Below are 25,379 nucleotides of genomic sequence, written 5' to 3'. Positions count from 1 at the left end.
CTTTACAGCTACAGCAAACCTACCATATGGAAAGTTGTTGTTCTTATGATGAAACATCCAACACAATTTTCCAGTGCTATCACAGATATAAAGACATCTAAATTAATTGATTTGTTCATGTATTAAAATGGGAATTTAAAGGGATAGTTCACCCAAAAGTTAATTATGTCATCATGTAGTCACACTCGAGTTGTTCCAAACCTCTAGGAGTTTCTTTGTACTGCTAAACACAAAGGAAGATATTTTGAAGAATGTTTGTAACCAAACATTTGTGGGTTTTTTCTTTTCTTTTCTTTTTTTCTTTCAGTCGATGGTGCCCCAGTTTGGTTACCCATATTCTTCAAAATCTCCTTTTGTGTTCAGCAGAACAAAGAAATTCATTAAGGTTTGGAACAACTTGAGGATAATTTTCATTTTTGGGTGAACTATCTCTATAATCTCGTATATATCTTTGTGTTCAGCACTGTTACATGGACACTGACTCAAAAGCAATGTTTAGGAAAGTATCCCATTGGTAGACTTTAAGTGCCATCTAATGGCTAGATATGGACATTGCAAAGAGATAGAGAACATATTTTTGCTGAAATGTTAAAAAGCCAAGAATGAGTATTAGATATTATAAAGCCATGCTTCACAGCTAACCCTAACACACATTTACTGCAAGGATCCAGGCGCAATCTATATCTAATCGAAAATAATCTAGTTCCCTTTGTTTTTATCCAAACGTAATCTCTGACTTTCACAGATACAAAAATAAGGTTTCATTCCCTATTTCAAATGCCTAAATTTCAAGGAAAGTGCATTACAGGCTCTTTTAATGGCTTCTGGAAATTTAACAGACTGAGAGGAAAGATAATGAGTGAGTGAATGGAAAAATATCTAAAAAAGAAGGCCTGCAAATACTCGTCACGTGATTAGGATTTGTTTTTTTTTAACGGTATCAACTTGATACATAGAGATATAAACAGTGAAATGAACCACCATTTTAAAGAATAAATATTTGAGCCCTATTCATTTCTGAGGAGCCATATGTTCCTAGGCATTTGATTGTTTATGCTAACTGTATTTGTTCCAGTTTTAAACATCCGGAAGGAATTTAACCCACCTTACAAACACAACCAAGATAACAGTCGAGTGCTAACAGTCGTTGTGATGGTTGTGTCGTTATGTCAAAAGACGCGTGAATAACGCTGAGCTGTGTGGACTGGTGAACGCCACGTACCTCTTATAACAAGCGTACGTGCCAAGTTACCATGGGAACCGTTGACAGGCAGATTGCATGACCAATGACAGACCAACGCTCAAAACTCACAGGAGGCAGCGCCACGGCTTCTCCAATCACACGAGCGAGGGGCGTGGCTATATCGGTCCATTAAGGAACTGTGTTTAGCACACATCAGGTAAAAACAAGTTGCAAATGATCTGTCAGAGCGATTATCCGTGAGGCTTGATCGACACGAAGGCAGCTACATCGACAGAGTTTGTAAATACTGCTCTCAGGGAAGCTTTTAGGGTAGGTGCTCACCTGTTGCGTCTTACAATGTCAGCTGCTGTATTCTTTTTTACAACTGATGCTTATATGGTGTTGGGGTAATACAGTTTTGTGTTCAAAGAAATCCGCGTCATTTGGTATTTAATGAATGGCGATATGATTTCAGTCTGAACACATAGTTTGCTCGTATTTAAATTGTAGTGAAAAGATGTCTTGCCTGTTCCAGAGAATGACAAGCTTTATCTAACACGTGCTGGTGACGTCATGTTGTGGTTGTAGCAACCTCTCTTTAAAAACAAATGTACACCCGTAATGAAAATTATAAGTTTTCTTTAAGTTTGTATATATATATTGGCAAAATCACCGGTGTTCAATTAAATGCCTCAGTGATTGAGCCGTTAGGGATGATGACACCTGCTGTTAAAGGGATAGTTCACCCAAAAAATGAAATTTGTCATTATTTACTCACCCTCAAGTTCTTCCAAACCTGCTGAACAAAAAAAGACGACATTTTGAAGAATATATGGGTAACCAGTCAGTTGATGGACACCATTGTCTCCCATAGTATGGGGGAAAATACTATGGAAGTCAATGGGGTCCATCAACTGTTTGTTTACCAAAATATATGGTTTCAACATATCTTGTGTGTGTGTGTGTGTGTGTGTGTGTGTGTGTGTGTGTGTGTGTGTGTGTGTGTGTGTGTGTGTGTGTGTGTGTGTGTGTGTTCAGTAGAGCAGAGGACAGACATTCATATAAGTTTGGAACAACTTGAGCGTGAGTAAATTATAGAATTGTAATTTTTGGGTGAACTATCCCTTTAATGTGGTTGAGACTTGTATACATAATTCAAGTTTACAAAGTTTTAGTGTCAGTACTACATTAAACTACTATATTTAATGTTGACTATAATGTTTAATAATGCAATGGTGGAATATTTGTGGTTCCTCAAAATGCCAATGGTCTTATGTTACCAGTAAAAAAGTGGCCTACATTATTTTAAATGTATCTAGTTAGTGATCTAGTCTAAAATAATTCTGTATTTTCAGCTTCAGAATCATGAATATTTTTTCTTCTGGTGTTACCGTTGTCCTGTGCATTGTGTTTCCAAGCCAATTCATTTCCACCCCCAATGTAACACCAAATGTAGCATTTTAATCAAAAGTACATTTTTTGATAAAGGGATAGTTCACCCAAAAATGGAAATTGTCATTAATTACTCACCCTCATGTCGTTCCAAACCCGTAAGGCCTTCGTTCATCTTCTGAACACAAATTAAGATCTTTTTGATGAAATCTGAGCGCTCTCTGACCCCTAGAAAAGCTATTTAATTAACACTTTCAAGGCCCAGAAAGGTAGTATCGTGAGTTCAGTATCGTGATATGTATCGAATCGTGACATGAGGGTATCGTTACACCTCTAAAGTTATAAACATCAAAAATGACAGTGGTGATGTTGTTGTCCTTTAACAGATGTGGGGACCGTCACACTGCTGCTTGATACTGTGTCTGTGGGCTTGTTTGGATGCACTGCCAGTTGCTGTGGATAAAACCAAAGTGAGCCCTCCGGTAGAGGAACTGGAGCCACCTAAAAGTCAAGTAAGTAACATGATTTAATACATTATTTGTATTTATTGTTATTATGAATTTTTTTTTTTTAAAGTTTGTAACTTTATACTAGTAGGCTAAACAAGACTTTATACTAATATGAGACATGCTAGTCTATTGTTTGAATGGGTGTGACGCTTCTTGCTGATGTGCAGTTTTCAAACTTCAGACAGGTTTGGTGAGCATGTATTTTATATAATGTGAGAGAGTGTTCAACCTACAAAGCCTGGTAGGTTTACAAAGATTTAGTTTCCCTTTTACTTCAATGTGTACATCTTATTTGAATTAATTTAGGACACTGGATTGCACTATGATCGATATCTCAAAGAGGTTATTGACTTCCTGGAAAAGGACCCACATTTCAGAGAGAAACTACATAACACAGACATGGAAGACATCAAGGTATTGCAGCACCGTATTTCCCAACTTTACTCTGCAGAGGTTAAATCAGATTATCTAAACACTGCATTGCTTGCCTCTCATTCCCTATGTGGTGAAAACAGCTGGGGAAGCTGGCTAAAGAGTTGGACTTTGTCAGCCATCACGTGAGAACTAAACTTGATGAGCTAAAGAGGCAAGAAGTGAACAGACTGCGCACCCTAATCAAAGCCAAACAAGACATGGATGGAGATAAAGGTAGCACAGGATTCTTTTTACACAACTGTTTTTATTGTCTTGTAGCATATCGTGAAATGTCCTCCACCATCTCGTTTCTTTGTTTCATTTACGGTTGGCGGGCTCGGAGAGCACAGATATGGGAGGATACATAATGTTGTATCTGAAAGTGTCATTCATCAAACTCTCCATTCTCACGGTTTACTTTATAAACCAGTAACTCTAGTCTGCTGCAAAGACTAGAAACACATGATAAATGAGATGCTTTCAATTTCCCTCAAGGTATGACGGTGGACCACCAAGCCCTTCTGAAACAGTTTGAGCATCTGAATAACATGAATCCACACACATTCGAGGTGGACGACTTGGATCGCCTCATTAAATCGGTAGGGTCTAAATCTGACTTCCTGTTTGTTTCTTTCTACACTCACTAATAAATGTTGTCACACATTTGTGCTCCGGGCATAAAATTGCATTTTTGGCAGGTGGAAATGCACTGGCCATAAATGTTTATTACCAGATTATATATTTGAAAATTAAATCAAATAAAAATGTCCTGTTGGGGTAACCGCTTAGGACCCAGGACCAATAGTGAAAAATCCAAGACCAAGAGTCAGGAGTGTAATTAATTAAAGAAAAATGTACTCAAGAATAGTTTGCAGTTTCAGCTGAAGCCAGCTTCAAGTCTCACAAGGAGTTCGTAGGCCGCGCTCCCTCTACCAGCCTCCCCGCCTCCGCCTATCGTACATACAATTTCTCAACAGTCTCAATACTGTTTTCAAGGTCTAACCATGCCATTACTGCCATGTGGATGATTCTGATTGGCTCAGAGAAAATGAACAGTCTTGGTAGATTTCCACTCATTGTCAGTTAATCAGATTCACGTGTCCATATATCACTTGTTGACGCTGGCACAGTCTCTCCAAGGTTGGAGTTGGTTAGATCTGGTCCCAACCAGAGAAAGTTTTCCAAAACATATTGATAATGTGCTTTTCTCTCAGTGAGAGATACAGACAATTGGACAGACCATATTCATCTTGATTCTTTAGGGTTTCAGTAAAAGGAAATATAAAAATGAAAGACAGATCCATATTTCATCTCTGGAAGCAGTCACCACTCAGAGACCAAATACAAACTTTAGAAAACAATCATTGGTCCTCTTGATTTAAGCAAAATCATAACTGGAAAGAATCATTAAAATCATAATAATTATATAGGAGGATGAATATTCATTGAGGCTTTGATAATGAATTTAAGTAGGATATATATATAAATAATTATATTGAAACGGCGGTATATTCCAGAATCTTTCAGTCCCTGTGACAAAGGGATTTTATTGATTTAGCTATAGGTATTCTCCTTCCGTATTTGTGACAGAAAATGCAGGTAATTTATCGCAAGCAGCATCATACGAGAGGAGCCAGTCTCTATCTCTCTTACCCCTTTTCCATCAGAATGAACCGGGTGCTAGTTCAGAGCCAGTGCTAGTGCCAGTTTGGAGTTGGTTCGACTGACGAGCCTTTTAAGAACCGGTTTGCCTTTCCACATGCTAGAGAGCCACCACAAGAGAGTCCTCAGCCCCTGACACAAGCGGTTCTTACTTCTAGACCAGCAATGTTTTGGTGCTACTTAGGAACCACTTTTCCTGGTTCGGAGCTGGTGCTTTGGGTGTGGAAAGACAAAGAACCGATTTGAAACTAGGCTCTGGCTCCGCACCAGCTCTGCCTCGGTGGAAAAGGGGTAACAGTGAAACTGCACCTGTCACAAAAACCTTTTAATATGGGTCCTGTTGCTCAAACAGTATTGCATGATGCTAGCAACACCAAGGTTATGGGTTTGAATCTGATGGAATGCACAAACTGTACATATGAACACCTTGAATCACGGCGTGACATTAATACCTGCCAAATGCGGGTGGATTTTATATATACTCAGGGTTCGTACAAGGTGCTTAAAGTACTTGAATTTGACTTTTTGAAAGTGAAGTCCTGGAAAACCCTAGACTGGGTAAACCCAGCCTGATCTGCCAGCGATTTGATTTCGCCCGGCAACTCGGTCTGGAAACCCAGTACACTAATTTCTTCTGCTTCTGTTACACTTTTGCGGGAACCAATCACAGACTGGCTTATCCACCTGGCGGGCTATTGGAGGGATTATCACGATGACGGATAGAGAAGCGATGGGTCGTTGCCCGTTGATCACGCCTCTTGTGGTCTGATTGGTTGAAGGACTATCCAATTGCGTACAGAGTAATTTAATTTATGCACGTTTATGCTCACGTGTGCAGTAGAAAATACAGAGCAGACTCCCCAGACCAATGTTCAATCTTAAATTGAGCTTGGTCTGGTGATAGCCAGACAATGAAAACCCTTGAAAACAGCCATAATTATGAAAAGGTGCTTGAATATTGCTTAAATTATTAAAAGACAATATATGTGAAATTAGTGTTTAATTCTATTGATAAAACAATCTTTTCACGCATAATTAATGCTACAGCTCATCTGATATAGATATAGAGACGTTTCGCATGACTATGAGCGTAATATTGCTCATAAATATGGGGGAAAACTGTTTGAATAAGGAAAGTGATATCTTTGTCATAGTATATTTCAATGGTTAAAGTTACCACAGTCATTGCATGTGCTGCACTTTTATTTGTGCCATTTTATAGATTTTTTTTTATTTATTTACCTAATTACCTTTTTTAGATATTGCTTACCTTAATAAATATATTGTTTGATAAGTGTGATCTGTGTGAAGTGTGAACCAAAAAAGTAGTGCTTAAAGTCTTTGAAAGTCCTGGAATTTCATTTCACAGTATCTGTACGAACACTGTATACTGTAATATACATTTTTCAATGGTAGTCTTTTTAAAAAGGCATCTGAAAAAAATAATGAACAAAGTGCAATGTAGTGTAAAAATATACACTGCATTTATAAATATACACAAAAATAGATTTTTCGATACATATCGATACATTTTCCACAGAATAGATGTACGATACCAGGTGCGCTTTCTCGCTCTCTCCTCTCTCCGACAGCGAGTGACACACAAACCCGCCTCCGCTCACTCACTCATTTCGTTTGCTCTGGATGAATATTGTTGGTGTTACAGGGCTTGAATCTTGGTTTGGGATTGCACGTATTGCGCATTATTTCACTAATTTCCACAGATTTTGCGCACATAAAGTCGCCTCTCAGGATTAAATTTAGTTCTTTTTCACTGCTTATTGCGCTTAAACAGTCAAATACACACAAAAAAAAATGTCAAAAAGCCGGTCTTGGCGAGAATTCACATAAACACAGTCAGTTATGTTTTAAGTGAACGTATACAATTGAGAAAGAAAACGCATGTGTAACAGTGTAATGGATCCGTGCGTCAGGTCTTAAAGTGACAGCAGCCTAATATACCTGCTGCCAAATTATGAGATGGAGATATCTAGATTAGAAATATCTATTTGGCAGTTTTCTCCCATGACATTGATGTCAAAATTGTGGCCAGTGAAAATGCTGAGTGGTTAGTAACTTTGAAAAACCACTAGCCACAGTCGCTGGTGAACAAAAAAGTGTCAAGCCCTTCCCTGAATGCAATGCAAGTTGCTTTGGATATGTAAATAAAAATGTATATTGTACATTTTCACTTTGGTGGCTTAATATGTCCAAGATTAATTTCTGATGATAAATAAAAAGCAAAAAGTTGTAAAGAATACTTCTTTTGGTGTTTGATTTGTGCAAATCACTGTCCTCAGCGACGGTCAGACTATAATTCTGACATTTCAGCTTCAAACATACAATGTTACAGGTTTTAAGTTATTAGTCATGTAGCAAGTTTTATTTGCCAGGTGCAATTCGAGATTACTTGGCAATTTTTACATCACACGTTCACATTTTCCTTTCGACTTGTTTCCTTTTCTTGCTAAGGCCACTAATGACCTGGAAAACTTTGACAAGGAAAGGCACGAAGAGTTCAAGAACTATGAGATGATGAAGGAACACGAGCGGAGGGAACACCTTAAAACGCTGGATGAGGAAATGCGCATAAAAGAGGAGCAACACTATGAAGAGATGAAGAAGAAACATGCAGACCATCCCAAAATCAATCACCCTGTAAGCTGAAGACGCACTACTGTTATATTAAAATAAGCCAGTTTGTGATGTTGCTTAATTGGCTTAATTATTTTAGCATTTTTTTAAATTCTATTCTAAATAGCATTTTCACTAGTGGTCCAAATTTTTGGAACCCTTTCTATGTTTGGTGATGTTTAAAGTCACTTAAAATGGAAATTCACCTGAAATTCTAAATGCATGTTATTGATTTTTATAGAGTGGTGCAGGGATGGCATATTTTTGTAGGCCAAAACCTGGAACCGAGTTTCATCCTGTTCCATCGTTCTGAAGTCGATTGTTTGTTTTTTTTAATGGATTTTTGGTTAAATGCTTGAAATAATAAGGTCTGTGGTGAGCACAAGATATATTCACCTTTTATTATACGATATAAAATACATCAGTAATATCCTCTTTTATTTGGGGTGTATGTACCATGTGACTAAAAGGGACTACAGAGGTTGTCTGGGACATTAAACGTCATCAGCCGAACAGGTAAACTCCTCTACGCACCAGTCGCTTTTACAGCCTCGTGTTTATAATCACGCTCTTGCAAACTATTATAACTTGAACTTTCAGGGAAAATGTTTTAAACAAAGACTGAAAGAGCTGTTGGAAGGTTAGTGATGATAACGCTGAAGTCATGTGACTGGTGTAGTTTGTTTATAATAATAATAATTTGTTACATTTATATAGCGCTTTTCTAGGCACTCAAATCGCTTTACATATAGAAGGGGGGAATCTCCTCAACCACCACCAATGTGCAGCACCACCTGGATGATGCGACAGCAGGCATATTGCGCCAGAACGGCCACCACAAACCAGCTGATTGGTGGAGAGGAGACCGAGTGATGAAGCCAATCATAAATATGGGGATTAGAAGGCCATGATGGACAGGGGCCAATGGGCAAATTTGGCCAGGATGCCGGGGTTACACCCCTACTCTTTATCGAAAGACATCCTGGGATTTTTAATGACCACAGAGAGTCAGGACCTCGGTTTAAAGTCTCATCCGAAGGACGGTGCTTGTTACAGTATAGTGTCCCCATCACTATACTGAGGTGTTAGGACCCACACAGACCACAGGGTGAGCGCCCCCTGCTGGCCACACTAACACCTCTACCAGCAGCATCCTAGTTTTCCCAGTTGGTCTCCCATCCAGGTACTGACCAGGCTCAGCCCTGCTTGGCTTCAGTGGGAAACCAGTCTTGGGCTTCTGGGTGATATGGCTGCTGGCCTACATTTATAGCCTACGTTTAGCTTTTGAGTTCTGACCAACACTTCAAAATCTTCATAAAAGTTGTTCATTTGTGAAGATTATCATGAACAAAACATGCAAGAATCACAAGCTTTTGTTAATCACAGTCCTTATTTTCAGCAATAATCCAAAAGCCAATGGGAAAATCCTATAGGGTTTTTGTCTAGGGAACCAGGGTGATGCCAATATGGGTTGGCCTACAAAAATGCTTAATCTCTGCACCAATCTATTGTGAACGATTAATTCATTTGTAATTAACTTGTACTTTTTAATCAAATTGTGACACATGCAAGACTTCTCCAATCATTTTGTCTGCATAAACCCCTCTTTTCTTACAATCGACTCCAAGTTCACATTCAGAACTGCCTCCATCCAATGGAAAAACCGATGCATAGAACCAAGACCTGCCCAACGATAATCAAGATATAAAAAACAAAAGATCTGTCGCTATATCTGTTACATCGCATTTTGAAATGTTGACTAATTAGAGGTTTTGAGTCAATTATATTTGAATCATAAAATCTAACATTTGGAGGATTTGGTCTGTATAAATAGGGTAGTCAAGACCAGCTGAAAGAGGTCTGGGAGGAATCCGATGGTTTGGATCCCAATGAATTTGACCCAAAGACGTTTTTCAAACTTCATGGTGAGATCATTGAGCCTCTTTATTCTGTACACTGTAGATTACACCACAGCACGACTCTGACATCTGTTTGCTCTCACAGATTCTAATGGAGATGGCTACTTTGATGAGCAAGAGCTCGAGGCGCTGTTTACCAAAGAGGTTCCACTTAATAACCTTTCCGTTCAGAGCTCTCACAATAGTGAATGACGTGGCTTTATGGGGTGCTAAATCTGATGTTTGTTTCAACCATCTTCAGCTAGAGAAGATCTATGATCCCACACGTGAAGAGGATGACATGCTGGAAATGGAGGAGGACAGACTTCGTATGAGAGAGCATGTGATGAATGAGGTGGGGGCGCATCATAGCTGGGGATTGAATGTGCTAAAGATATGATTTCAAAGATGTTTCACTTGTAATTATTTGTTATGTATTGTCCGTCCATAGATTGATACTAACAAAGACCGGCTCGTTTCACTTGGTGAATTTATTACTGCCACAGATAAGAAAGAATTTCTAGAGCCAGATGGATGGGAGGTAATTTTTTAACATTTTCAATCAACATGAAGTTAAAATCAACACTTTTTGTGAACAGCGTTTCATGATGTTTCTACTGTTTGAAAGTTTGGGGTCAGCTTTTTGAAAGAAATTAATACCTATTCAACAAGGACATTGCAGGGCAGGGGTGTCTTTTTATTTAAAGACATTTAAAAAAAGGGATTTAATATGAATAAAGAAGAAATAAGGATGGTAAAAGAAGTTACATTTCTAATTTTAGCCTATATAGTTCTAAAGTAATCCATTTAAACTCTTTGCGAATAATATTTTATTTAAAAATATGCACACATTCAGTCAAAAATGTAAAAAAAAAAGTTTTGTTTTGTTACATTCAGTTATGAATGACATCATTTAAATTATAGCATATTTTCAATTAAAAATGGCAAAATGACATAAAAAATGTTGAGTAGTTCACATCACTATATGTGAGGTTGTTAAACATCAATCGTAAAACGGTTGTCAAATATGAAATGTTTGGCTACTTCACACACTCTTTCACTGTAAAAACTAAAAGCAGTGTGTTGGCATTTACACTCCTCTTCAGTGAACATTAAAGGGATAGTTCACCCAAAAATGAAAATTCTGTCATCATTTACTCACCCTCGAGTTGTTCCAAACCTGTATGAGTTTCTTTGTTCTGCTGAACACAAAAGAAGATATTTTGAAGAATGTTTGTAACAAAGCAGATAGAGCAACCATTGACTACCATAGTAGGGGGAAAATACTATAGTCTATCTGCTTAGTTACAAACATTCTTCAAAATATCTTCTTTTGTGTTCAGCAGAACAAAGAAACTCATACAGGTTTGGAACAACTTGAGGGTGAGTAAAGGATGACAGAATTTAAGTTTTTGGGTGAACTATCCCTTTAAGTCCCGCTGCCTTTGGTCTGATTGGCCATCATTTTGACATTGACTAGTGCTGTTAAAGGAACACTCCACTATTTTTGAAAATAGGTCGCTCTACTGTTTTCGACTCCATTCAGTTTTAGCATAGCTTAGCATAGATCATTGAATCTGATTAGACCGTTAGCATCTCACTGAAAAATATCGAAACTCTTTGGTCATTTTCGATACTTCTGTAGTTACATCGTGTATTAAGACCAACGGAAAATGAAAAGTTGTGATTTTCTAGACCGATATGGCTAGGAGCTATACTCTCATTCCTGCGTAGTAATCAAGGAATTTTGAGCCGTCCCATGGGTGCAGCGGCGCAGTTTTACACAGCGCCTGAAAATAAGCTAACTTCAGTCAACATAACCAAGATGAACCAACTTTTCATTTTCCGTCGGTCTTAGTACACAATGTAACTACAGAACAGTCAAGTTTTAAATAGGAAAAATATCAAAACTCTTTGGTAATTTTTGAGCGAGATGCTAACGGTCTAATCAGATTCAATGATCTATGCTAAGCTATGCTAAAAGTGCTACTGCCAGACCCGGAGATCGGCTGAATGGAGTCGAAAACGGTAAAACTCAACTGTTTAACTCCAGGGTAGTTGGAAATTGCAAAAATAGTGGCGTGTTCCTTTAAGACTGCTCTGGCAGATCAGCCTAAAAATGTAACTTTTTAACTTTCTGTCATCCTAGCAACATGTATTGTGGGACAATTTGGCCATTTCCAATTAACTCGTCCCCCTCAATGCCTATGGTGGTTACGGCCCTGTTTGTTTGAACTTTCGGTAACACTATTTTAATGCGTACTTGTTGCATGTTACATTACACATATTTATTAAAGTAATAACTAATAAATTAGGCATAATTACATGCAACTAAACTAAACCAAACCCGAATCCTACCCTAACCCAATACATGAATTATTATTGATATTACATTAATTACAAGTACATTCATTATAATTAATATTACTCCATACTTAAATGTATAATTACACTGTAACAGGGACACCGAAATTTCTATTCATTAAAGAATCCAGAATTTTTTTTAATGTTTCCACAAAAATGTTAAGCAGCACAGCTGTTTTCAATATTGATAATAATTTGAATTGTTTCATATTAGCATATTATTATAAGAATTTCTGAAGACTGAAAATTCAGTTTTGCCCAGTTATTTTAAATTCTAATACTGTTTCACAATATAAAATTTTTTACTGTAGTTTTGACCAAATAAATGAAGCCTTGGTGGGCATAAAATATAAAAAAATCTTACCAACCCCAAACTTGAGCGGTAGTGTAAAATGGTCTTCTTTACCTAATGTCCTTTGTCTGCTTCCTCTTGAGACTCTGGACCAGAATCCAGTCTACACTGAAGAAGAGATGAGACAGTTTGAGGAGCATCTCGTCCGAGAGGAGCAAGACCTGAACCTGAAGACAAATGACCTGCAAAAACAGCGGGAGGAGCTGGAGAAACAACAGGAGCAGCTTAACGCCAATAAAATGGAACTACAGCGGGTAGGACAGCGACAGAAACTAGAAAAGAATAACTTGCACCCAGACACCCAGAGATAAATGGGTTCCCACAGTCCAGGAAAACTTCAAAATATGAGGAAATTTCAAAAGTGGGATTTCCAGGCCTGAAAGTCATGAAGGGCTTTTGAACCGGGTTGTTATAGGAACTCCAGGGTGGTTCCCAGATAATTAAATGTTCCTCTAGGGCTATTTTCCTGGTTGTATTCGCACCACGAATGGGAACCACCAGAGTAGGAACTCTGAAGGGATGTAAGCCGGCCGACAGCGAAGTCATTTAGGTCCTGCATTCAACTTCAACAACTCCCTAGCGTTAAGGTTGCGAAATGCCTGGACATCTGCGTCAGTCCATCTATCACTGTTTTCTATGTTTGTATATGTAATCAATGGGCCTCATGAAACTTTCGTAAATATATGAGCAAATTCGCATAAAATGGACCTTTACGAAAACTCTCCTCCAGATTCACAAACGCTTCATATACCACGGATTCGGTAGTTAAACGTGTGTATATTAATGAATCCCAAACATTCGCAAATAGGACGCGTGTGCGCGCTCATTCATAATTAGCATAATCCCCGCCCATGAGTTACAACTGCAAATGACGTGGCCAGGAACGCTGTGGAATCTTCTGGAATTCTTTCACAGGTTTGGCTCCAGTATTTTGCATAAATGCTAAAGAGACTAATTGACCAATTGCCTAGAAATAAATATCCAATTATATGCCCACCAAAGCATTATTAGCCAGATAAAAAACGCCTGGTGCTCCTCTGAAAACGGCCAGCGGGTGGTGCTTGAAAGCACTTTGCAAGCGCAGCGTTTTTCCATCTGCGATACTTTGGTTGCTGATGCAGAATATCCATGGCAGTAATGTGTTACTAGTATCTCATTTGGAGGATTATTATTGAATATAAAAATGCAGTAACCGGCCATATTAACTTCTCCATTATTGTTGTTCAGTCGGTGTACAAGTGGGATGGATGATTGGTCAGTGTAGTTTTTGTTCCGCCCCTCCTCCACTGTGATTGGACGGCCTGGTAAAAAGTGACTAACGCAGCATTGAACTGTTGAACAATAAAAAATAAAATAAGATGGGGCAAATCAACTCTTGAAATATTATTATGGTACATTGTCATCAGTTTGCCTTAATTAGAACACAGAACGTTCAAATGTTTTATGCACCGTTTACACGTGGTAGGGAGCAGGTGTACATTTCTTTCATACCAACTAACATCTTGAAAAGCAATTTTCCACCAACGGTTATAGATACTATGAAAATGTTCCCCCAGTGCAAAAGCCCCTATGGAAAACGTATTAAAAGTTCACGGAAGTGTCATGGATATTTCTTTGTTCAATGCTGTGTATATTTTTCTAGTTATTTTCAGTCCTGATGACTTGAATTCAATCTCTATTAAAAAAAAATTCAGGTCATCCAAAATGGCTGGAAAGGTAATAGTCTAGTAGCCAGCCCATAGAGCCCCATAGTGAACCCGGAAATGTGGAGTACACCAAAGTTTTAACCACGCAAAAATGTGAAGTATGGGTCCCCAGCATACACAAACTGCCAGATGCTAATTTGCATATATTGGAAATAATCGGTCAGAAAATGTAGGGGCCATTTACATGACACCCTTTTCAACTAGAAACGGAAAACCTGAAAACTGGTTTCAAAGTGCACGGTTGTGAAAACGATACCGTTATTGTCTGACGTCATGCGCATGTGTGTTACGTGCTTGGTCTATAGGCACGTAATGTTTCTTTACAAAGTGACATCGCCAACTACTGGCCTGGCAGCAAAATACAGCGTTTTTAGTCGTTTTCGCGGATCCTTGTGAACTTTTCCGTTTTTAAGTACATTGTTGTCGTGTAAACGTGCCAAAGAGATGCTGTCGCTATCAGACACGAGTACATTTCACAAAACCTGTCAAGAGCATATTTTACCCCCACAATAAAAAGAAAGAAATATGAGATTATATTCTGATTTAATTTAGATTTAGATTAAACTTGTTTTTAGGGCCATAATGATTTTTGGCAATATTTTCATATCAATTAAGCAGTACCTCAACCCATTTAAAGAAACCTCCATTATCCTTATATAAATATAGAAATGATTTTAATTATTTACAATATCATTCAAAAATTTAGGGTCAGTACGATTTCTTATAAAGAAATTAATTAAATTAAAGCTAAGTGTTAATGACTGTTGCAAATTCAGCTTTGCCATTACAGGAATAAATTACATTTTCAAATATATTCAAATAGAAAACAACAGTTTTACATCATAATATTACTTAATTTTTTTATCAAATTGGTGAGCATAAGAATCTGACCCCAAACATATGAATGAGTGTCTATTATAAAATGTTATGCTGATACTATTAATGGAAACATAATCACAAATGGAATCACATAATGGGAATGTTTTCTGCCTCACCGCAAAACTTAACTTATTAATCTCATTCTATGATTACTCACCTATTGAACCTGTGTGTTTCCTGTAGGCGGTGGAGCACATGGAGCGGCTGAAAACACAGAAAACAGAGATTCCAGGGGAGGCCAAAGGTCGGTGCAGTTCTTTTACGTTTTTGGGGAGTCAAAGGCAAATGCCGTCATAAGGAACAAAATATCGATTTTCTATCATAATTGTTCTTTGTGTTTTTGCAAATGCAGTGCCTTCCGCTGTGGAGATGCTTCCTGGGGACTCTCAGCCTTTGTCACAAGGTCACCAGCAAGACCTTCCCGCACATTTTTAGCAGCTCAAGCTTTTCTCTGTGTCTGTATATTGTGTATGTCTGTTGTATGTAATGTCAATTATTTCCATCCTCATTCAAAAGAAACATTTACTGTCTCTTAGCAAAGACCTTGGCATTCCTTATTATCAAACACAAAACAATAATATTCACCAAACTTTACTTATGGTATCCCAAAGTATGTAGTCGGTTAACCAAATTCTCTGCGAGGACAGGGATTGTACTTGAAACGTGTATTTAGAGATGTTATCTATTTAAATTTTCCTTGTAAATTTTGTGTCTGATTTGCACAAACATTCCCTTCCCTCATAGGCTAAATCTCTGTTCATATTTAGTCATATTAAATGCCCCACAATTCAGCATTCCCACTGTACTGCACTTCCAATACTAAAAATATAGGTGTACAATAAAGGTGCAGAGAATAAAACCAGAATAACACTGGATAACAACAGCATCACATATTGCAAATTCCAAAACCATGCCAATCTGGCCTATATTTAATTCAATGTATGTATATATTTTCGCTTTAGCTTCAGTCAATCATAGATGTGCAAAGTTTCTTCACATTTTGATGAATTGATTTATTACTGTGTCATTGTTTTCAACCAGTATTCTACTGTACAAATCTATACATTTATAAAAATGTACAGAAATCCTAAGCTTTTTGATTTCAAGAGTAAGTGACTGTGCTTTAATTTTTCAGCTCCACCAACTTATATTTTTTACATACAATTATAAAATTCCACTTAAACCACTGCCTGTTTTTGGCCATAGATATCATTAACCCTTGATAAAAGGAAATCAAATGAATTAACAGGAGGATATTTATCAGATCCATCGCAGCATGAAATGACGGCCTCATCATCAGGGTGTACAAAGAAGGCCAAAGACTGACGTGTGCTGGCGTCACCTGCAGGGGGCAGCAAAACCCTGTGAACCTGAGGGTTTAATAACAGAAGAGAATATCAGAAAAGAATTCAACAAGCATTTGCCAGTGCATTAGTGTCTGCCCACTTCTTCAGCATTGGTTCCAGAATTCTTTCCCTATAGGTTAAGTCTTCATTAAAGCTTTTTAAGCTGTGGCGGCGTTTCACAGAAACTTAGGGTATGAGTTCTTCTGGCCATACAATAACGACATTCCCAAATAATCACATTAACATTAGACTTAAAGCTACACTGTGTGATATTTTCCCCCATCTAGCGGTTAAAAGGTATATGACCATCCAGTGAATATTAGTTTCTCTTCCTCTCAATTCCGATTTCGTTTTAACTCCTACGGTGGCCGATTTAGTCCAAGATTAATATGGCTTCCAGTTCGACCTCGTCCACATTCGACACAGTGCCATTGAGTGTTAAAACACGAATGGCAAAGCTTGAATTCACGGGTATGTCCCTCGTTGGCTAATGTACTTTCAAGATGGAGGGGCAACATGGCGACCTGCATTCTAACCCCTCACCCGTATGTATTTTCAATGGCATATTATAAACTTACGAGAATACTTTATTACTTGAAAGAAGTAAATATGCATTAATGAGCACATATATTTTTGAAAGAACTAAGTGTTTTTAGCTAAGAACAAACTAAAAAAGTTACACAGTGTAGCTTTAACAACAGACTTAACAACAATACAAAATCAACGCAAATAATGAAACAGCCCCAAGCCTTCACTGTGTGAAGGTTTATGGTTTAATCAGTTTGTACTAAACAGCCACAACGACGATTCACGACGATTCTTTTTTACAAACAGTTTTTATTTCTGCTGCATTGTGGCCCGAAAAACAAAGTATTACAAGTGCAGATTATGTAAAAAGAACTCAAAGTGAGTTTGAATATTATTTTTTGTGACCTTTTATATAGCCTTACTGAAAGCACCAATGGATAATTCACCTCAGATCTTGAAAATAAATAAAAAAGGAAACAACTGTTCAAACTGTCAGCTCAAGGGGAGCAAACAAGTGTATTCTATGATAATAAAATTGTTTCAGTCACTCAGTATTTATTTTTAATAATGCTGAAATGGTGGAAGATTTAGGAATTCGATATTGTACTCATCCATTTAGTTACAACACAGTCAGTGCGCTTGCAGAGAGAGCCCACCCACACACTTCTGATTGGCTGTGATTTTTGATTGATTGATCTCAGATATTTTCCTATATTTTATCTCAAGTGACCTATTGTCAATGAGTATATTAAATTGCTCATCAATTTGTTATGGTTTGCAATCATTTTATTTAAAAAAAAAGAAGAAAAAAAAGTGTGATGCTAACCTGATAAAGAAAATAACATTTGGTTGGCCCGCCATTGAAATGATGAATTAAATGTATATTGAGGGAGACAGACTTGATTCCTTTATTCATGGTGCTTCATGGGAGTGAACAATCCCTGCAGAGCTCTATTGGTGTAATTTTCTGCACAGCATCATGGGTAATGTAGTTTTTCACCAATAATTCCACTGTTAAATAAATAAATAAATAAACTGAAGAAAGTAAAGATGGCTTCAATAAAAGCATATACCATCAATTAACAACCTCTTCTGTGGAAGTCTCAGGACCAAAAAATCGTTGTATTCGGTCCGAATGCAATGATTGGCTGTCCTACCTGCCTGTCAACCTATGCATTTCCACACCTCCTCGCACCTTGCTTGCGCAGACATCAAACGTCATGAGTTTCATGAGGTTAGGCAGAGATGTAGGAAGACTGATCGCCACAAACAAACAGTGCGTTCATGTGTTTGGAGGATGCGTGGCTTTGGAGAGTGCTCTGAAGGGAGGGTGGGATCTCATGCTTTCAAAGCTAAAAATTGCCTACCCTACCTTTAAAGGTTTATAGGTTATCATCAAAAATCATTTTCCCTATGGAGTAGAAAATGAATGGAGTTTTTACTAATCCATAAGTAAACATTTTTGCCATTCCTTTCCAACTTCACTGAGGTTCAGCAGAGCCACGTTGAGGAAACCATCAAAAAAAATGAAGCCGTCCACTTGCACCTTGGATCCCATCCCGACTGTTCTGCTCAAGTCATTCATTCCAAATGTCAGCCCAATCGTCACCCAGTTTGTTAATCTCTCTCTCAAAACTGGTTTCGTCCCTCTTGCCCTTAAAGCTGCTGTCATCCATCCAATACTCAAGAAACCAACCCTAGACCCGGAGGTCCTGGCAAATTACAGGCCGATCTCCAACCTCACCTTTCTGTCAAAGGTTCTCGAGAAGGAAGCCACCTCTCAGCTCCACAACCATCTAAAACACAACATCCTATTTGAGATATTTCAATCAGGCTTTCGCTCAGCCCACAGCACCGAAACAGCTCTGCTCAGGGTGACAAATTACCTTCTTATGACAGCTGATTCAGGATCACCATCACTGCTCATTCTCCTCGACCTAACAGCGGCATTCGACACAGTGGGCCATACCATCCTCCTGGACGCCTCCACAACACAGTTGGACTGTTGGGAGCAGCACTGCAGTGGTTTCAGTCCTACCTTTCTGGCAGGACTGAGCGTGTTATATTGGGAGAATGTGAATCCAGACTGCTCCCTGTTACATGTGGTGTTCCGCAGGGGTCGGTTCTCGGCCCAATCTTATTCATTCTTTACATACTTCCCCTCAGTGCTGTCATCAGCAGACATGGACTATCCTTTCATTGTTATGCTGATGACACGCAACTTTATATCAAAACTGCCCCAAGCCCCTTCACAGCCCTGTCACGGAGATAAAGGCATGGATGAAAAGCAACTTCCTTCAGCTGAACTCCAGTAAAACTGAGGCACTACTTGTTGGCACCCCTCACCAGATCCACTCGTCTCCCTTATCCCAGCTCATCTTTGACGGCCAGGTCATCACTTTCTCCTCCTCAGTCACAAACCTAGGGGTTCGGTTTGACCCACAGCTGATCTTCAATGACCACATTAAACACATTTACAAAACCTCCTTCCACCACCTTCGAAACATCTCCAAACTCTGTCACCTTCTAACCCTTCCAGATGCAGAGAAACTTATTCATGCCTTTATCTCCACCAGGCTGGACTACTGCAACGGACTCTTCATTGGGATTTCTGGGAGAAATATCCAAAAGCTGCAATACATCCAGAACAGCGCTGCCAGAGTCCTAATGAGAGTCCGTAAATATGATCACATAACTCCCATTCTACACTCACAGCACTGGCTCCCTGTTTCATCCCGGATCGACTACAAAATCCTCCTGCTCCCACATAAATGCATCACCGGACATGCACCACCATATCTACAAGAACTCATCACTTTGAAATACTCCACCTGCACCCTCAGATCATCAGGGCACCTGCTTCTTCAGGTCCCCACCACCAGGCTTCGTACCATGGGGGACCGCGGCTTTGGAACCACCTCCCGAGTGAGCTGAGAGCAGTACAGAGCCTAGACACTTTTAAAGCAGAACTGAAGACTTTTCTATTCAGAAAAGCTTTTTTATGTTGATTGTTTTTATTATTCTGTAGTTTACTTGTTTTTAGTCATTTTCCCGTTTAGCACTTTGAGATTCTTCGGAATGAAAAATGCGTTATAAATAAAATCATTTATTATTATTATTACTATTATTATTATTAATCCGACTGTTCCACTCTATTCAATTAAATGCCATATTAAAGGTTTACTTCAGTGATTTAGCATTAGGCTTTGTATCAGTAGAAACCCGGTAGTATATTCAAATTATGGTACTTCCTCCCCCTCATATCCCCCTTGAGACGAAAGAATTATGGCATTTATTTCTGAAAAAAATCCTCCGATGACGCAAATATCGTCATTTTGCGTCATCTGAGGATTTTTTGGCCAGAGGCTATAGACTACAGTCACTAGATGGAGCTGTTCCGAATGTTATCAACCCGCCCACAGGGGAGAAATCTCACGCACAGAATGTAAGACACAGAAGGCCGCACGGACAATCATAATAACGGAGCGCGGTGCAGAGTAAAGTGAGTGTTTCAACTTTTCAATGAATTCCTGTGATTGTTTAGCTTCCATATGCGATATGAAAACGTGCCAGACTGGCGCTTATCGTTACCTCAGCTCTGCGTGATGAATGAAATCTGACACTGCTGCGTCTGTGACGTGACTTTTGTTCGGCTCGCTCACACTTTATTGAAAAGACACGTTCAGTTTTTAATTGTAGTGTTTATTCTCTAACTGAACGAAATGTTTGTATTACCAGGAAGATGAAAACGACGGTGTACGGAGTGGCCTCGTAGGGCAGTGAAGCAAGTGCATTCTGGGAGTTGTTGTCTTTCATCCACATGAGAAAAAATACATTTTCTGTCTTTTCTCAGTCTAGAAGGGACCAAATTCAAAAATAATTTCACATTTCTACTGCATAAATTACCCAGTTTAAATACAAAGCTTAATGCTAAATCACTGAAGTAACCCTTTAAGTACAGAAACTTACCGCAGACACATACACATCACTGGTCCACCTTTGCATCACGTCTGCTATGTTAATCAAAACTGTTCCAGGAATGCTTGGGGCTGAAAGATATTCGCCAGCCCGGTTCAGAACCTGGAGAACACACAGAGACATACTGTCACATGCATCCTAAATGATAGAGGACCATATTAAACATGGTAAAAAATATATATATATACATATATATATTTTGTCCTATATTGGTATTCACCTGCAGTCCACTCTCAGGGCTTTGGAAGAGCAAAGTGATGCTACCAAAATCTGAGTGTTCACCACAGCGCAGCTGATTGTCCTTCACACATGTGCTGTTCACCGGAGGGTAGTACAGAGACCGTAGAGTGGTTGCATTCACATCACCTTAAAACAAACCACATCATAAAAGGTCTTGCAGGCTTCCCAGCCATTGACTCAGCCATTGAAGAAGTCGTGCATAATTGTGCTTACTTCCAATATGCTTATGTGCACTGATGAAGACTTCTGAATCCAGGCCCAACCCAAGAGCCATCAGTCGGAGCACTCGGAGAGCGAGTTCCTTACAGCGCAGGAAGAATGACACCTGTGCATCTCGAAAATCACCTACTCCTTCTGAAGGCCAATTCTGAGCACATTGAGAGGGGAAGAATATAAAGTTTACAATCACAAATGTTAGGGTTACGTTAAGTTTATTAATGTTAGAGCTAAATATATTTGTCCCTCCCCTCCCAGTTAATTTTTTTTACCATCATGTCCCTTAGGGGCTTCGTATAAAACAAACATACAACACCAAGGCTGCACCCGAAATCGGATACTTCCCTAATATATAGTAGGTGAAAAACAGTATGTGACAAAAGTAATGTGTCCAAATTCGATATGATATGATATTTTAAAGAATATGGGTAACCAGTATACACCCCATTAACTTCTATAGTATGGAAAAAAATACTATAGAAGTCAATGAGGTCCCAACTTTAGGGCGGGCAGATTATGACAGAATTTTCATTTTTGGGTGAATTATCTCTTAAAGGAACACGCCACTATTTTTGAAAATAGGCTCATTTTCTTTCAATTAAACAGTTGAGTTTTACTGTTTTCGAATCCACTCAGCCGATCTGGCGGTAGCACTTTTAGCATAGATCATTGAATCTGATTAGACCGTTAGCATCTCGCTCAAAAAAATGACCAAAGAGTTTCGATATTTTTCCTATTTAAAACTCGACTCTTCTTTAGTTACATCGTGTGCATCGTGTACATTGTGTACGACCGACGGAAAATGAAAAGTTTCGATAGGGCTAGGAACTATACTCTCATTGGCCGTACCATGGGTGCAGAGGCGCAATGATATTACACACAGCGCCTGAAATAGTCCCCAGCATGCTCCCTGTGTAAGAAGGTTGTCACGTTGGTTGTGTAGCCTATTTTCAGGCGCTGTGTAATATCATTGCGCCGCTGCACTCATGGTACGGCAGCAAAGTCCCTTGATTATTACGCAGGAATGAGAGTATAGTTCCTAGCCATATCGTCTAAGACTGACGGAAAATGAAAAGTTACGATTTTCCGTCAGTCTTAGTACACGATGTAACTACAGAAGAGTCAAGTTTTAAATAGGAAAACTCTTTGGTCATTTTTGAGCGAGATGCTAACGGTCTAATCAGATTCAATGATCTATGCTAAGCTATGCTAAAAGTGCTACCGCCAGACCCAGAGATCGGCTGAAGGGATTAGAAAACGATAAAACTCAACTGTTTAACTCAAGGGGAGTTGGAAAATGAAGCTATTTTCAAAAATAGTGGTGTGTTCCTTTAAGTACTTAAATAAGTGCTCACTCAAGAGAGTATATGATATCAGACACAGCCCACTTCTAAAGAAACATACAGCTTTTGTTGAACCTTTGATTCGAAAAATGTATAAAAACCCATAGATGTGCACTATTGTCAACGTCATGCTATTGTTAAATCTTTGGGAGACAGAAAGGAGAAAAGATGAGGAGAAATTGATATTTACGATATCCTCTCTCAAAGATGTTACATTATACGCCTCCTTCAGATCACCGGGACGGCGAGGATTCAGACTGAAATGACAGGATTTAAAAACCATTCAAATGTCTGTCCATCATTCGTGAGTTTTACAGTTATGCTTCTGAATCTAGAGACTGACATGCCTTTCATTTTCAACCGAAACCCAGCCATGGTGTAGTTTACACGAGAAACTTTCCCTGCTGAAAGGCTTCTTCATGTCTTCTGGCAAACAGAAGAACTTTTTTGAAATGTGCATTACTTTTTCCACCTAAAACAGTGAACATAGAAATAATAGGCAAACAATATAGAACTTCTCTTAAGTAACAAGAATGTTTAAAAAAAAAAAAAAAAATTCACAAACCTCTTCCTGATTTATGCCCGTGTTTTTCAGATAAACAAATCCCACCTCAGTAAAGGCCCTTCTCAATTCTTTACTCAACTCTTCCAAGTTAGCAACCGATACATTAGCCTTTCCCAGTTCGTAGACGTTGAAATCCAAGACAGGTATCTCCATACTTTCCCTTGAGACGACACAACTCTTTGCTTCTTTGATAAATGCAGCTAAGTCAGTTATTGAACAGTTGTTTAGCAATGCAGGGTCATGAAGATATCCACCAATGAATGACCAAACGTCGGAGTGCAAAGATCACAACATTTCAGCCTATTCAATGCTACTGGTTTGCAGTGTCGGCGGAGAGTGAGGGGACAGTTGCAACATGGGGCAGTTGCAACAATGCTTATTCCTTCAATCAGGAATGAGCAGCTTTTTCAAACCTGTCCTGGAGGCAGCCCAGCCCTGCACATTTTGTATGTCTCCCTTATCAGACACACCCATCTTAGTTCTTGCAGTCTCTACTAACGAGCTGATGAGTTGAATAAGGTGTGATAAATGAGCGAGACACAAAATGTGCAGGGCTGGGGTGCCTCTAAGACCGGTTTGAAAACAACTCATACTAGATATGCTCATACAGCCCCTGTACCTTTCTGGAAGAAAGAAGCCACATGTGACCATTCCTTCTGCAAAGAACAACAACTTTTTTTTAAGTAAAAAAGTAATTTTGTTCGTGCGAGTTTTTGTCATACTGTCTAAACTGTTTGCGTGAAGCATTATAAAGTTATATAATTTCAATCAGTGTTTTCTTAGCTTCTAAAAGACATAGCTACCATGTGTCAAGGCTATTGTGTCAAGCTAGCATAGTTTTATCATGGCTGTCAGTGTAAGGACATGCTGTAGCATCTGTCCCCTATGACAACAATTAATGTAAGCTATATAACCAGTATTGTGTAAGTTACTCTAAAAAGTAATTAATTACTAACTACATCTTTCAATAGCAACATTTGACTTTGTCTATTCAAGTATACATAGTATGTACACTCACCTAAAGGATTATTAGGAACACCTGTTCAATTTCTCAGTAATGCAATTATCTAATCAACCAATCACATGGCAGTAGCTTCAATGCATTTATGGGGTGTGGTCCTGGTCAAGACAATCTCCTGAACTCCAAACTGAATGTCAGAATGGGAAAGAAAGGTGATTTATGCAATTTTGAGCGTTGTTGGTGCCAGACGGGCCGGTCTGAGTATTTCACAATCTGCTCAGTTACTGGGATTTTCACGCACACCCATTTCTAGGGTTTACAAAGAATGGTGTGAAAAGGGAAAACATCCATTATGCGGCAGTCCTGTGGGCGAAAATGCCTTGTTGATGCTAGAGGTCAGAGGAGAATGGGCCGACTCATTCATGCTGATAGAAGAGCAACTTTGACTGAAATAACCACTCGTTACAACCGAGGTATGCAGCAAAGCATTTGTGAAGCCACAACACGCACAACCTTGAGGCAGATGTGCTACAACAGCAGAAGACCCCACCGGGTACCACTCATCTCCACTACAAATAGGAAAAAGAGGCTACAATTTGCACAAGCTCACCAAAATTGGACAGTTGAAGACTGGAAAAATGTTGACTGGTCTGATGGGTCTCGATTTCTGTTGAGACATTCAGATGGTAGAGTCAGAATTTGGCGTAAACAGAATGAGAACATGGATCCATCATGCCTTGTTACCACTGTGCAGGCTGGTGGTGGTGGTGTAATGGTGTGGGGGGTGTTTTCTTGGCACACTTTAGGCCCCTTAGTGCCAATTGGGCATTGTTTAAATGCCACGGCCTACCTGAGCATTGTTTCTGACCATGTCCATCCCTTTATGACCACCATGTACCCATCCTCTGATGGCTAATTCCAGCAGGATAATGCACCATGTCACAAAGCTCGAATCATTTCGAATTGGTTTCTTGAACATGACAATGAGTTCACTATACTAAAATGGCCCCCACAGTCACCAGATCTCAACCCAATAGAGCATCTTTGGGATGTGGTGGAACGGGAGCTTCGTGCCCTGGATGTGCATCACAAATCTCCATCAACTGCAAGATGCTATCCTATCAATATGGGCCAACATTTCTAAAGAATGCTTTCAGCACCTTGTTGAATCAATGCCACGTAGAATTAAGACCGTTCTGAAGGCAAAAG

At 39.0% G+C, this 25,379-nt stretch overlaps 3 protein-coding genes across 4 annotated transcripts in view; 1 reads left to right on the top strand and 2 right to left on the bottom strand.

The window, feature by feature from the left end:
- luzp2 (leucine zipper protein 2) overlaps nt 1–1,262 on the bottom strand; it is a 299,582-nt gene extending 298,320 nt beyond the window's left edge. Inside the window, exon 1 of the mRNA XM_079825036.1 lies at nt 1,106–1,262. The gene's annotated coding sequence lies outside the window, so the exon portion shown is untranslated. The remainder of the gene's footprint in view (nt 1–1,105) is intronic.
- A 78-nt stretch (nt 1,263–1,340) lies between these two features.
- On the top strand, nt 1,341–17,759 carry nucb2b (nucleobindin 2b). 2 transcript variants are annotated; one of them, XM_079824811.1, is made up of 13 exons: nt 1,341–1,513; nt 2,962–3,087; nt 3,391–3,498; nt 3,600–3,732; nt 3,994–4,097; nt 7,633–7,818; nt 9,629–9,719; nt 9,799–9,857; nt 9,955–10,047; nt 10,144–10,233; nt 12,492–12,662; nt 15,177–15,237; nt 15,346–17,759. In XM_079824811.1, exons 2-13 carry the CDS (start codon nt 2,962–2,964, stop codon nt 15,426–15,428), a joined length of 1,305 nt encoding a protein of 434 aa, XP_079680937.1. In that variant the 5' UTR covers nt 1,341–1,513; the 3' UTR covers nt 15,429–17,759. The 2 variants fall into 2 exon arrangements, with proteins under 2 accessions (XP_079680937.1, XP_079680938.1); XM_079824812.1 differs by having other exon boundaries at nt 1,341–1,400; nt 15,346–17,634.
- On the bottom strand, nt 15,988–24,208 carry LOC307131255 (uncharacterized protein). The gene is made up of 6 exons (XM_079824814.1): nt 22,992–24,208; nt 22,835–22,901; nt 21,299–21,452; nt 21,066–21,211; nt 20,837–20,947; nt 15,988–16,363 (listed from the first exon to the last, which is right to left on the bottom strand). The coding sequence occupies exons 1-6, from the start codon at nt 23,102–23,104 to the stop codon at nt 16,172–16,174; spliced, it is 783 nt and encodes a 260-aa protein (XP_079680940.1). The 5' UTR covers nt 23,105–24,208; the 3' UTR covers nt 15,988–16,171.
- Between the last annotated feature and the right edge of the window lie 1,171 nt (nt 24,209–25,379).

This window comes from Gobio gobio, assembly GCF_949357685.1.
Source record: "Gobio gobio genome assembly, chromosome: 9".
Lineage (NCBI taxonomy): Eukaryota > Metazoa > Chordata > Actinopteri > Cypriniformes > Gobionidae > Gobio > Gobio gobio.
This window is presented reverse-complemented; position numbering and strand designations above follow the sequence as displayed.